The 14,916-nt window shown below is 39.8% G+C and overlaps 1 protein-coding gene across 1 annotated transcript in view; it reads left to right on the top strand.

The window, feature by feature from the left end:
- UST (uronyl 2-sulfotransferase) overlaps positions 1-14,916 on the top strand; it is a 279,876-nt gene that overhangs the window by 156,804 nt on the left and 108,156 nt on the right. The window contains exons 3-4 of the mRNA XM_020287257.2: positions 2,655-2,810; positions 13,557-13,636. Coding sequence (XP_020142846.1) covers positions 2,655-2,810; positions 13,557-13,636 — 236 coding nt within the window. The remainder of the gene's footprint in view (positions 1-2,654; positions 2,811-13,556; positions 13,637-14,916) is intronic.

The following is a 14,916-nucleotide window of genomic DNA, read 5'->3' as shown; positions in this document are numbered from 1 at the left end:
TTAATAGAAAATCCTAAAGAATCCACATGCAGAAACTATTAGAGCTAATAAATGAGTTCAGCAAGATTGCAGAATGGAAGAGCAATATAGAAAAATCAATTGTATTTATACCAATGAACAAGCAGTCCAAAAATGAAATTACGAAAGTAATTTCATTTATAATAGCATCATAAAGAAGAAATTCAAAAAAAGGAGTACAAGGTTTGGACACTGAAAACTACAAAACATCAATGAAACAAATTAGGGGAGAACTAATTAAGTAGAAAGACATTCCATGATCATGGACTGGAAGACTTAATATTGTTAAGGTAACAATAGTCCTCAAATTGATCTACAGATTCAGTTCAATGTGTATCAAAGCCTCCATTCTTTTTTTTTTTTTTTTTTGTTTTTTACAGATATTGGCAAGCTGATCCTAAAATTCATATAGAAATGCAAAGGACCCAGAGTAGCCAAAACAGCCTTGAAAAAGAACAAAGTTGGAGGGACTCACCCTTCACAATTTCAAAACTTATAACAAAGCCATAATAATCAAGACTGTATGGTATTTGCATAAGGACAAACTATACTTAGTATAAATTATACTAAGTATAAATTGATTGGTACTATAGAATTGAGAATCCAGAAATAATAATAACCACAGACACATTTATGATTAATGGGTTTTTTACAAGGGTACCAAACAGTTAAATGGGGAAAGAACAATCTTTTCGACAAAGGGTGCTAGGACAATTGGATATCTATGTGCATAAGAATGAAGTTAGACCATTGGCTTACACCATACCTGAAATGGACTCAAAATGGATCAAAGACCTAAGTATTAGAACTAAAACTATAAAACTCCTAGGAGAACACATAAGTGTATATCTTCATGATCTTGGATTAGTTAATAGTTTCTCAGATGTGACACCAAGAATACAATCAACCAAAGAAAAATTAGATAAATTGGACTCCATTAAAATTAAACACTGGTTTTTTTCAGACAAGGTTTTGCTCTGTTGCCTGGGCTAGAGTGCACTGGCATCATCATAGCTCACTGTAATCTCAAACTCCTGAGCTCAAGTGATCCTCCTGCCTCAGCCTCCCACATAGGTGGGACTGTAGGTGCATGCTAACATACCTGGCTGATTGTTTTCTATTTTTGTAGAGACAGGGTCTCACTGTGTTGCTCAGCTGATCTTAAACTCCTGGGCTCCACCAATCCTGTTGCCTACACCTCTTAAAGTGCTAGGATTATAGGCATGAGCCATCACACCCAGCCCAAAATTAAAAACTTTTGTCCTTCAAAGGACACTATCAAAAAAGTGAAAGACAAACTACAGAATGGGAAAAAATATTTGCAAATCATGTATTTGCAGATCCAGAATATATATAGAACTCTTAAAACCCAGCAATAGAAATGCAATTTTAAAATGAGTGATGGATTCAAATGGAAATTTCTCCAAAGAAAATAACACAAATGGCCAATAAGCACATGAAAAAAATGTTCAACATCATTAGTCATAAGAGAAATGCAAATCAAAACCACAATGAATACCACTTCACACCCACTAGGATGGCTATGATAAAAAAAAAAAGGCAATAACACGTATTGGCAAGGATGTGGAGAAGTGGGAACCCTATATATTGCTGGTAGGAATATAAAATAGTGCAGCTGCATTGAAAGCAGTTTGGCAGTTCTTTCAAAAATTAAACATAGAGCCACCATATGATCCAGCAATTCCACACTTAGGTATATACCCAAGAGAATCAAAATCATGTCCACACAAAAACTTGTACACAGATGTTCACAACAGTATTATTCATAGTAGCCAAAAAGTGGAAATAATCCACATGGCCATCTGCTGACCAAAGTATAAACAAAATGTGGTATAACTATACGCAATGTGTTATTATGAAGCCATATGAAGGCATGAAGTATTGATTCATACTACAACGTGGATGAACCTGGAAAAAACATTATGCTGAGTAAAAAAGGCCAGGCACAAAAGTCCACATACTGTGTCATTTCATTCATATGAAATGCCCAGAATCCTATAGGCAAAATCAGAGCAACAGAATAGTAGATAAATGGTTTCCAGGGCCGGGGTGACAGTGGAAATGGAAAGTGAATCCTGATGGACACGGGGTTTCTTTTGAGGTGATGAAAATGCTCTAGAATGAGATAGTGGTGACGGCTGCAAACTTTATGAATATACTAAAGACCATTGAACTGTATGTTTTAAAAGAGTGAATTTTATACTATGTGAATTATGTCTCAGTGTTTCTAATTATCGTATTTTTCCTTGATCACTCTACAAATTAAGTTGTTCTGATAAAGCATAATATAACTTGGCAAGAAATATTGTCATTAAAGCACGTGTTTATATATTTTCCTCCTAAGAAGAAACAAAAGAAGCCTCATAAGTGATCTTATAGACTGCGTGAAATACCGTCTGTGTAGGTGCCAGTGTAGACAGATGGCAAGACCTGCGTTTCTCTCCAGTTATACCATGAAGATTAACACTGGCTCATCACTTCTGTCCTTTCATTAACCTAAGATAGACCCTTCGCATTGAGATTTATCAAGTGTTTATTGTTCTGAAATTGAGGGAAGCATCATAAATATTTTCACACACGGACATTTCATGCTTGTTTTCTTGTTCTTTTCCCAGGTACTACCTTTCCCAAGCCAGGTGGTGTATAACAGAGTAGGCAAATGCGGGAGCCGTACTGTGGTCTTGCTTCTGAGAATCTTGTCAGAGAAGCACGGATTTAATTTGGTCACATCAGACATTCACAACAAAACCAGGCTCACTAAAAACGAACAAGTAAGTTGACTCTGCCCATTGTTGAATTGTATGTGGCTTCAACTCATTTGTGTAATTAGTGGGCGCCTCACCGGGCATGCTTCAAACTACTGCAAATGAAGGTCAGGGTTTCAATTTCATGCTGTATTTTTTGCCAGCTCGTGGAAGTAAATTGAAGTCAAGGCTTCTACGGGGACTCTATAAACCAGGAAGCCTCCCTGAAGGGATACGTTTGTTAGGACTGATGCAGGACGGTATGCACTTGTCATTGTCTATTTAGCTAAAATTAGCAATACGTACATCTCAAATACTTACACCACTGAGCTATAAATAATGCCGGTACCTTCTCAGTCAAGATGAGAAAATTTTCTTCTAATATTTTTTCTTTTCTTTTCTTTTTATTTTTTCTTTTATTTCTTTCTTCTTAATATTTTTTCTTTTAATAATTTTCTCCCTCGTGTCCAAAATCTTTATGATTATAGTGAAGAGAAAGTGCTCTTTGGGCCAGGGATCTGGTTGGTTGATGGGAGACACGAGCTTCCTGTCACGGCAAACTCAGAGGATACTGAGGCTTCGAGAGCAGCATTTGGAGTGTTCAGTGCTGAGAAAAGAATCACTCTGCTTCTCAGGAACAATTTTCCCCTAATGTAGCTGAGCCGTGCAAGTGGGCGTGCTGACGGCTGGTCAGGAGGGCTGTCCTATAGTAGGGAGCTGCGAAGGCTGATTTTACTTTGTAAGCCTGTACAGAAGTAGGGCTGACGGTCTCCATGGAGGTGCTTTGCTAAATGCAGAAAAGTTAGCATAGGGTCCTCACAGTCATTTTACAGGGTCGAGTTTGTCAGCCTGGTCTCGAAAACTTGCTTCTGTGCCCGTAGATGCTTAAAACGAGCAGCTACTCGATGAATGGTGCATGAGCGTGGGGCATAAACAGGGCACGTGGTTCACATCAGGTTGAGATAAGAATTACGGAAATTTCCACCCATGGCCATTTCTTCTAGATAAAATCCTCACCTTTGAGACATTCAGAACCTCACAAACCAATGGATTCTCACGCCTAACTTCCCAGCCCCACCTCTCTCCTTTATCTTGGGGGGAAAGTGGGACTGTTTCAAGACAGTAACAAAGCTGACAGGACTTGCTCTAAAGTCAGTATGTTTAGTGTCTTCCATAACATAAAGATCAGAATGCCTGTTCCCCTGAAAACTGCCATCAAAGAGTCTCTGAGTATCAAGTTTAGATAGTCATTGCCAGTACCAATAGTTAAATAGTCATTACCAGTCAGCAAAAATTATTTTGAGGTTACCCCTTGTAGGTTCTGTAGCAGCCTCTCTATAGAAAAAATTATCTTTGGTGACATTCAAGGTTATCGCATCCTATGTATAACTGTGTTTAATAAGGACAGGTTCTCTTTGGTGTCCCTGCTTGATTGAAGAGCAAATATGATTAGGCTGATGGTGCCTTTTTAACTACCTGAAAGAAAGTTAAGGATAAATTAACAGCCTATGTCACTGCAGTTTTATTAGAATTATTGAATTTGGTTTTCTTTTGAGTCTAACTGTAAAGGCCTGCTTATCAGATTATACTTAAATATTCCTGTATGTGGAAATTATGCTCAGTTCTCAGATGCCTCATAAAACACAGTTGCTAGATTTGAGTTCCCACTGCTGAAGAGGTTGCCAACAACCGAGAGAGAGCAAGACAGCAGTAACTAACGGATTAGACATTAGGATGTTAGGAATGTCCTGGAAGAGAGAACACAAACTATAATATTTAAATATGCCATGATATTTTGCACAGATGAACCTGTTAATACTTTGATTCCTATAAGGAACAAACATCAAAAAGTAAAAATTCAATTGTGACTATGAATGGAATCATTTGGATTGAAAATCAGTAATAATTTGCAGTGTATAGATCGTTGGATCCAGAAAGAGTTAAAGGCAAAGTCATCCTTGTCTAAAATATAGGTTAGCTCTCATCTGTTTGGAATGGTTGGCTTGTCTAGAAGCCAGGGAATAGACTAGACAATTTTTAAGGTTCTTTCCAGCCCTGTGATTCTGTGATATATTTATATAACTTCTAGACAATCTGTGTATTGTGTAGTTAAAAACATTTCTGATTCCTGTGGTCAGTGTGACCTAGAATATGTTTCATTATTTAATTATTCTGTATTCCTATAAAATTATAAGACAAGTTTTTAAGACCTAAGGCAAAGGTAACAATAAGGTAGAAAAAACAATTATATAATTTTGACTTAAAAACAAACAAAACAACAGTGACGAATGCCTGTCTGCAGCCAGCTATTCTGGCTCTGGCATGCAAAGAGAGTCTCCAGAAAATGAAGTGACCAGAAACCAAGTCGAAATCATTCAATAATGTTGAGAGAAATTCTTTTTCTTGTTCGGCGTGTCCCTTTTACTAAAGTTTCAGAGTGCATAAAATAAGCAGAGAAAAAAAATATTATTTAACTTAATAGATTCAAGAAATTGTTTGTGGTATGAATAGCTCCTCTTCTTAGTAATTTATTAGAAGAATAAGGGGGAGATGATTTAGGAGACTAGAGAAACTTTTATAGTTAGTGGTTCTCACCCATAAACAGTCAAACTCTGAAAATTTGTTCCCATGGAATCATTGCTCTCTAGAGTTAATAACAGTTCTGCTTCAGGTGCAGCGTGAGTTAAACAGGCTCCTGTGGGCTGGCCCGGGACTCTATCCACTGTGTGGAGCATTTCTTTTATGAGAAAATGTATTCCAAGTTCCAAACTATGGATTTACAAAGGAACTTTAGAATACTATCCTTTTTGAAGACTAGAATTATCTATAGCATTTCATTCATACACAAAGGCACCTCTCTGGGCCAGGGTCAAATTCACACATGCATTCCTCTCTGGAGAGTAGCTGTCATCTCTCTCTCTCTCTCTCTCTCTCTCTCTCTCTCTCTCTCTCTCTCTCTCTCTCTCTCTCTTTCTCTCTCTCTCACACACACTCACACACACTCACACTCTCACAGCTAAATTGTTAAAGTATTTTTAATGGAACAAGATACTGAAGGAATTATTAAAAAGGGAAGGGAGCGTGAAGACACCAAATGTTAGAATGCCTATAAAAATCCCATTACATCTGTCCTTATAGAAATAGAAACACCTTTGAAGTTTATATTTTGGAAAACTCTGCCTCAGCTGCAGAGCATGGACAACTGCTGCTGGCCAAATGTTGGACCTTTGCACAGCATCTTATGCAAAAACCCACAATGACATCATTTCATGTATGCTCTGAAACCAGATTGCAGTTTCTTGGGCTGGCTTAAATGATCTCTTGGAAAATGAAGATTATGTACATTGTTTGAAAGACAGGGAATCTTTTGTTTTGCCAGAAGACCTGGGGTGTGATTGCTAAGAAAAACGTATAACCATCTTTGTTAATGGTCTGATACTGTCTTTCAGAACATTGCTGTAAGTCCAATAAAGGTCAGAATGCCACAGGCATATCACAGAACATATGTAAGAGTCCATAATTATTTCATTGTTGTTGGAGAAGAGCCAAAAATATTGAGACAGCAAATAATTTTTCTATTTCTATTGAAACCAAGGGTTGCAACTGGCTATAGCACCTAGCCAGCTAAAACAACTGTGCTAATTGTTTTACTTCATTATTTCCTTTAAGTCTTTTGCACCTAGAAATAGACTAGTGAGTATGATTCCCTATTGTATGGATGAGACAACTAAGACAACCAGATTAAGTCACTTTCCAATCATAATATAATATAATGACCGTCTGTGGCACCTGGCCTTGAACTTAGGCCCTCCTGCATCCAAAAGCCATTCTCACAATATAGAAGGTGTCTGCTCTGGCTGTACAGCAGCAGCTCCTGCAGAGCCTTTTAAAACCTCAAGTTGCAATGGCCCTTCTCCTGGAGATTCTGGGGTAGAGCCCAGAAAGCTTTTTTTTTTTTTTAAATCAAGTGCCATAGGAGATTCTATGATGCAGCCAAGGTTAGAAGCCCTGTCAAAATCATCCTCTCAGCACTTCCCTAGGTGTGTTCCCGAGAATCCTGCTCCCCTAAGACAGTGAAAGACAGAAAATGCCATGGTTCAATAAATTTGGGAAATGCTGCGTGCCTTCTCCCGAATGAATCAGCTCACAGTGATTATTTACATTTCAAAGACTTTGAGAATTAAAAACAGAACCAAAGAATCTGTTTAACTGGGTTTCACCTAGCGTTTTCCGGTCTTCCTTGGTCAGGGGACTCATTATGAGTGCTTGTGACTCATTTGCATCCACAGAATTCCAGTTCACGGTTTGTGAAATACGGGACTAGCCTCCCCCTAGTCGTACCAGTAAAGGCTACTATTTCCCTATAAACTTCACATCTGCTCTGACTCCATTCAGCAGCTATTCCAATGATGAAAACCTTGAAGAGTATTCAAAGGGCGGAGGAGACAGAGAGCTTGTGCCCGGGTGCTCAGGGTGGCTCTAGCCTCTTGGTCAAAACAGTATTTCTTTATAATGGTTTTAACTTCTATCTCCCATTGCTTTTGCCCACTGCAAGGTCCAAGCCTGAATGGTGACTACAAAGCAATGAGACTTACAAAAAAGAAACTCACCTTGAGAAACCATGTTAGATTTGGAAAAAGTCTAGAGACCACAGGGATTTCTTTGAAGCTTCCCTAAGGCATGGTCGTCTGGGTTCTGTTTAATCGAGAAAGGTCACTCATTCATTTGTGAAGCAGATTTTCTCATTGTTTATTCATTTACTTGGATGAATATTTATTAAGGTGTATACTGAACATCAGATACCATACTGCAGGTTTGTACACCTTATTTCCAATCCTCAAAGTAACATTATTAGGAAAGTATTAATATTATCATCCCACTTTTTAGGGAAGAATAAGTGTGTATAGGAAACTGATTAGGATGTAATGTAAATTAGGAACAATGTGGGCCAAGCACAGTGACTAACACTTGTAATCCTAGCACTTTGGGAGGCCAAGATGGGAGGATCGCTTGAGAATAGGAGTTCAAGACCAGCCTGAGCAAGACCTTGTCTCAACAGAAAATAGGAAAATTAGCCGGGCACAGTGGCATGTGCCTGTAGTCCCAGCTGCTTGAGAGACTGAGGCAGGAGGATCACTTGAGCCCAGAAGTTTGGGGTTTCAGTGAGCTATGATGGTGCCACTGCACTTTAGCCTGGGCAACAGAGCAAGACCCTGTGTAAAAAATAAAAACAATAAGAATAATGTGGAAAAATAAGACTTGACAGTGAACTCATGTTAAGTCCTGGAGAACTTTGAATGGTAGGCTTAAAATTGGAACTTTATACAATTGAAAGTGGGAAGCCATTAAAAAATGGTTCTTAATCATGATGGGCATCAAAATCTGCTCAGGAGCTCTTTCACAATATTTCGGTCCTACTGCAGAATACAGAGTTGGATTCGTAGGGGCCGAGCCCGGGTATTTGTATCTTGGGGGAAAGCACTGCCAAGGAGATCCTCCTTGCACGACTCCAGTTAAGAATCACTGTATGAAAGGCTCTAAGTACTAGAAACTTTTCCGTTTATTAAAGTGAGTTCCTCTGTCGCCTGAGACTCTCTCAAAGCTCTGAAGACTCCATGTCTCTCTCCCTGAAGTTTTAAGTGCTGTCTCCTCAGGAGCCTGCACATTTATCCCAGGAAATCTTTCCCTTGTTTGAAACGTTTTGGAACAGCCTGTTTTAGAAGGGCCCTCAGCGCTCCCTGACTTCCAAGGAGCAGGGACGGCGTCCACAGGCGCGGGAGGTGCCCCCACCTGACCCCGAGTCAAACCAAAGGGCTGAGCCTGGCCCTCTCCACCCGTGGGGATGCGCTCACCCAGCTCTGCCAGCAGGGTCTCGTCTTAGACTCCTGTGGACAAAAGCTGAGTCCGCTCATCAGAACTTGGTGGAAAGAAAAGGGAAAAAACGAGGAGGAAGCAACAAGGCCTAAGATGACAAAACATGTTTCTCCGTGACATTGATTTTCTCTGTAATTCAGACCTAGAAGCTTTGCCTCGCTCGTGTCCTTGCTCCCCCTGGTGGGCGTCTTCTTCATCGCAGGCATGGGTTGCACTGACGACTTCCCATGGACCATCCTACCTCCTGCTTAGAAGGGCTTCCCCATACTCCAGAGAGAGGGAAAGGTAACCCCAGCCTCCAGCCATCCTCTCAGCCTCTGAGATTAAAGGGCCAACGAGTCCTACTCTGAGATACTCCTTATTTTGTTTTGATGTATTGAAAACATGCCCTTTCTTTCATATAAGATGCTTTGCAAAATTATAGGACATCTTAGTTGATTAGCGACACAATTCAGACCTAAGTAGGCTTAGAAACCATCACCACTGACAAGCACTTGCTAAAGAAGTCAGGAGCAAAGTCTGACTGTGTCAGTGGAACTGCAGGTAAAGGTTTTCGCTCGGCCATCCCAGCCACTTAGCCTGGAAGCAAAAGATTAGAAAGTACTTCCTGGCCACCGTGATTCAACTTCTTCTTCTAGACACATTCCATTACATAGTTATCTTTTTTTTCAGTATTTAAAATTCATTTCCTTTTCTTGTTAGGGTATACTCTATTTTCCCATCTAGAACTTTTAAAGAATAGTCTCTCTGATATTTTAAAGCTTTTATGTTTGTGTCATTTCTCAATACTTTTCTGCTTGTCAGAACTTCCTTTCTACTTTTTACCACATCACAGGAAAGGTAGAAACTTTATATCCCACAAACCATCTCTATTCCCCAGAGGTATTGTGCTAACCGACCCTCTTCTCCCATCTGAAAAGCTTATGTATAGATCAGACATCAGTGGGAATGGTGAGTAGATTGCAGCCAGTGATACAGAGCAGAGTTTGGGGATTTGAAAGACTTGGATTTCGATCCTGGCTCCTCTTCCTTGCAACAGTGAAACTTTAAACGATCCCTGCAGCCTTCTGTGCTGCAGTTTCTTAACCTATGCATTTTGTCCTTGTGAGGATGAAATGACAGCATGCGTATAAGAGCATCTTGGTGCAGTGCATAGCCTTCAAGAAGCACTCAGAAAATGGGGGTTTGGTTGGGGTTATTATGTCCTGGATATTATTCATATAATGGTAAAACTGTTTTTTCTGTGTGACACTAGGATAATGAACATACAGGTTTGTCCCAGAAAGGCTAAAATCATTGCCTAAGTACTAGAAAATTTTGTTTTTGGTTAGCTATACATTTCTTGACTCCAGAAAAAGGATTTCTAAAGGTGATCTCTTCACCCCATATATATGAGCATATATTCTGTGCAGGTACCTGTATTAGGCCTTCTAGAGGATAAATAAAGCATGGCTCCAGCCCTCACAGAGTTTACGATCTTGCTCAAACCTAGGGCACAAACTCAAGTACAATGTACTGTAGAAAGTGCATGTCCTGAAATATTTTCAGACACAGTGCTATAGGTGATCAAAGAAGGCTGCCTTATTTCTGGCCAAAGGTGTTCAAAACCAAATCCTTTCTAACCAGTCCCAGGTGATGCTGATGGTCCTGGTCTGGGGACCACTCTGAGAACTGCTACCTTAGGTCACGCCCTTGTCACTTGCTGTTGGGATTGTTGCCCTGTCTTCCTAGCTTAACTTCTGTCTCTAATCCTTACCCTTTTTCTCACACTCTCCACCCTGCCTTCAGATCTAGGGGGAAATTTTTCTGGCTATCAATTGCCCAGGGGATGAATGTCAGAATCTCTTCTGTGACCTGCAGTGCTCTCGGTTACCTGGCGCCTGCCTAACTCTCTAATCTCACCTGCTACCTTGATGACCCATTCCCAACCTCTGGCACACTGGACTCCTGCAGTTTCTTATTACCAATGTCATTTTGTTCTGTCCTCGCATCTGCTGTTCATTGTGTCTGCAATGCTGCAAATCCCTTTCTTCTCTGACTAACTCGTATGGGCCCTTCCAAACCACTCAGGAGCACTTCCTTGGGGAAGGAGTACCTCTTCATCTGCAGTAAGGATAGGTACCTCACCTATGTGCCTTCCACCTCCCTCCCCTGGTAGTTATCACATGACTGCACCTGCCTCCCAGTCCACCTTGCCCACAAGACTTTGAGCTTCCCAACAGCAAGAACCGAATCTGTCATCTCTGTAGCCATAGTCCCAGGCAGTAACTTGCCTGACATAGAGTGGAGATCATGGGTGTTGAATGAAAGATCCAGAAATACTACCTGAAGTATGTAGGCATTTTAGCCAAAGATAAAAAGTGGTTATAGGATCTGGACTTACAAATAGAAGCAGAAGAACATTCCAGGTGAGGAAACTTAAACCTGAACTTGGACTTGGTCAGGCTTTGGTGAGAGGTCAAGTCTGTCTGGCTGCACTGGCCTGTTGAGGGAGACAGCACAGATACAGTTAGCACGACTCAGCGAGAGACTGAATGTGGGAGTCCAGGAAAGACCCGGACTGCAGGTGGGAACACGGAGGTGTCACTCAGCAGGACCAGACTATCCAGAGATGGATTAAGCTGATAAAGAGTGAAGATGGGTGAGAATCAGGAGTGTGAGTGCAGCCATGGTGGATTTGGGGCACCATTAGGACACATTCCACTGTCTTCCTTACTTGTCTTCCCACCCACCTTACTCATATTTTTATCTTCAGTGCCTAATAAGTGCTCAGTGAATGACGAATATTCATTGTATGCAGTGGAATCAGAGTGAAGCCCAGGAGTAGTCCTGCACGAGCCAGGAAGAGGAGTGCTGGTCTCAGTGGTGATTTTCGGTAGTGCCATTGCCACCCATGATGCCACTCGTGCACATGCACTTAATGCAAGAGAAAAGGCGGGCCTTGGCCATGGCAGCAGCACCAGGCAAGGGATCCCAAGTGATGGCAGTAGGAGCTCAGGAGCCCACTGCTTGTCCCTGGAAATGGGGAAAGTCTTAGCATTCATGAAGATCAGCCTGGCTGAGAGCTGAAATATATTCTCTGCCTCACTGAGCTAATGCAATAAACATGAGCGTTAATACCTTTATTCTGTGTTTAAAGATTACGTCTAGAAAGAGTTATACATTGTCACTGCTAATCCATTTTTTTCTTGTGAAATAGACAGCTTTATGACTATTATGACACTGTTCTCAACATCTAACTACTACTGTTCTTCCATTAAATTTAACACGTTGACGTGTATTTAGAGAATATAATATAATGTTGAATATGTAAAGAAGTGGTTTTCCTTCTGACCTGCTCTTCTAGTTTTTTTTGTGCAGTATTAGGGGGCCTTCTTATATGTGTGCAGAGAAATATCTAAATAAAAATAATCTAAAAATTAAAGCACTAATGGTCTTTGGATTAAACATACATACAGTCAAGAGTTACTTCTCTAAGCAGACATCCTTAAAGATAAATTACCTATGGTTGTATTTCCAAATTTGTAACTCCTTTGGTAAATCCATCAAAAATCAAAATGAACCATGTGACCAAGCAGGACGTTTTACTACTGAAAATAAGCACATGCAGGGGGTGTGTAGAGGAAAAACAGTAGATAAAGAGGCAGGACTGAATTTCCTTTTATACGCAAGCTTGGGGACAGGCAGACCATTATTCACTGTGCCTGCCACTGACTAATAGAAGCACAGGGTTTATGAACTGCAAGTCGTTTACGTTTAAAATTCAATTTCATTTCTTCAATCATCATGAGCACGAATATCTGATTAAAGTTTTTAGGCCCTGAGATCCTAGTGTAGCAATCTATAAAGCACATGCTAGTTGGAGTTAATTCACTGAACAAATACTTGTCAAGCACTTATGTGTGTGTCAGCCTCTGTGTTAGACATGAGGGAACAAGGCAGACCCAGGTATTCTGTCATGTTTGAGACAAACCTGGACTTCCAGACTCTCATTTCATTGTTGTTGTTGCTACTGTGGTTAACACATGAATGACAGGCTTTGTTTCTAGTTTTCAACTTGAACTATTACATAAAAATATGAAATGCTGAACTTCTGATGTTCATCCAAAGTAGCAATTTTCAACGTGCTTTTTAAAAAAATTCCACAGCGTGTCCGTTTTGGTGGGGCCAATTAGAAAATCTGGGGAAAGTGGAATTCAGGAAGTCAGGGAGTCATAAGAATGTGTGGAATTTCTAACAGATTTTATTAAACATTTTCTGTATCGTGACATGTTCCAGAAGACCATAAAAGTTAGTTTATACGAATATAAACTACTTTTTGCCTTGCTGATAACTGCAAATAAATAATTCAGATGACCACCCACCAAAAAACCAAGACGTTTGGGGGTTTGTGTGTTTCCTATGACATGTTTTCCTTATAAATTTTTATAATCAAAGAGAAAAATAAGAAAGTGGTACCTCATTTTATTCCCATTTTAAAATTCTGCAGCAGTAGTGTTAATATTTCTGTGTATCACAATAATATCATTATAGAAATATAAGATAATCATTAACCTCTTTTCTCGATTTGACTTTAAGGAGGGGATTGAAGGCATTCTCTTTTTTTGCATTTTGGTACAGCAATGCACTGATTTCTCTAGTTGAAATGACTTAATCTGTCACATGGTTTTCATGGTAACAATTAACTAAATTAGATACAGGACTATAAATTTGGATAGCACTGTTTTATTCACTAAGAAGCCTTATGTAAAAGTTCATAAACGTTGCACAAAGCACAGGTGTTCGGCCCTGGTCCAGAGGTAATAAGTGGGTTGGAAGGAGTTGGATGAATAACCTTTAGCTTAATATGGCTTGGTGAATTAGATCCTATATATGCTAATTTTGTACTTTTTTTAATAGATGGAACTGATTAAAAATATAAGTACTGCCGAACAACCCTATTTATTCACCCGACATGTTCATTTCCTCAACTTTTCAAGGTAAGATATTTTCTAGTTTAATGGTTCTTTCATTTTCTTCTAATGAACAATTAGTTTAGAAATCTACCTTTATTTATAAGGTAGTGTAACTGTCCTAGAAAAGACATTTTTAATACATTTATTTTTGCTACAGAGGAATCAAAGTTTGAAATATTTGGACAGAAACTTCATTTCTTCCCAAGACCCCATTAAATCTTATGAAAACTTGGATTTATTTTTAAATGAGATGCCATTTGTCCTGACAGTTCTTTAAAAAGAAGAGAGAGAAAGAGAGAAATCTGATTTGGTGTTGAAACAAATAAGAAGGCAAGAGATGGGTATTTTAACATAAATATTTTATTGCACATTTTTGTACAATTTGAACCTGCACAGGACTCTGGGAATAACTTAGTGGTAGAGTAATGTATAGGATTCAAAGAGCTAGTATTCACCTCTCTGTCTACCTTTTTAATACAGTCATGCACTGCATAACGATGTTTTGGTCAATGACAGACCTATATATAACAGAGGTCCTATGAGATTGTAACACCGTATTTTTACTGTACCTTTTCTATGTGTAGATACACAAATACTTCCCATTATGTTACAGTTGTTTACAGTATTCAGTACAGTAACATGCCATATAGATTTATAGCCTGGGAGAAATAGAGTATACTATTCTATATAGCCTAGGTGTAGTAGGCTATGTCATCTAGGTTTGAGTATGTACACTGTGATGTTCCCACAATGACAAAATCACCTGATGACACATTTCTCAGAATATATCCCCATCATTAATGCAGGACTGCACTCCATTTGATTATTCTAAGCCTTGCATGTTTGATATTAATGAAGTATTTTAGAATTCTGTTTTTAATTCAGTGGCTGCAGCTTTCTGATAATAATGCATATCTTCAAATTGATGTTTTTAGACCCTCTCTTTGTTAAATTGCTAGCTTCAAGTTCTGTGCGTTCTCTTCTCCAGTGGTCCATTAGCATAGTGTCACTGTCGCTGTGCCCCACTCCCAAACTGATGGTCCTTAAGATTCCTGCTCTCCTCTGGCTGGCCCAGGTCTGTGCTCACAGCTGGAATCTGTCAGCTGACTTGTCAGTGGTTGCAGGGGCAGATCTGACCAGCCTGGAGACCCCTGGCATCAGGCATCTGACTAGCACTTCCCTCGTTCTAACAGGAGGATGACAGTACCCACAGGCCCACGTGAGCTAGCACGCCAGACAGAGCAGCAGTGGCACCTGCTAGGGAGTGTAGACCTAGTGGCACCTGAGGCCAGGCACCCAGGGAG

This window comes from Microcebus murinus, chromosome 5, assembly GCF_040939455.1.
Source record: "Microcebus murinus isolate Inina chromosome 5, M.murinus_Inina_mat1.0, whole genome shotgun sequence".
Classification (NCBI taxonomy): domain Eukaryota; kingdom Metazoa; phylum Chordata; class Mammalia; order Primates; family Cheirogaleidae; genus Microcebus; species Microcebus murinus.
This window is presented reverse-complemented; position numbering and strand designations above follow the sequence as displayed.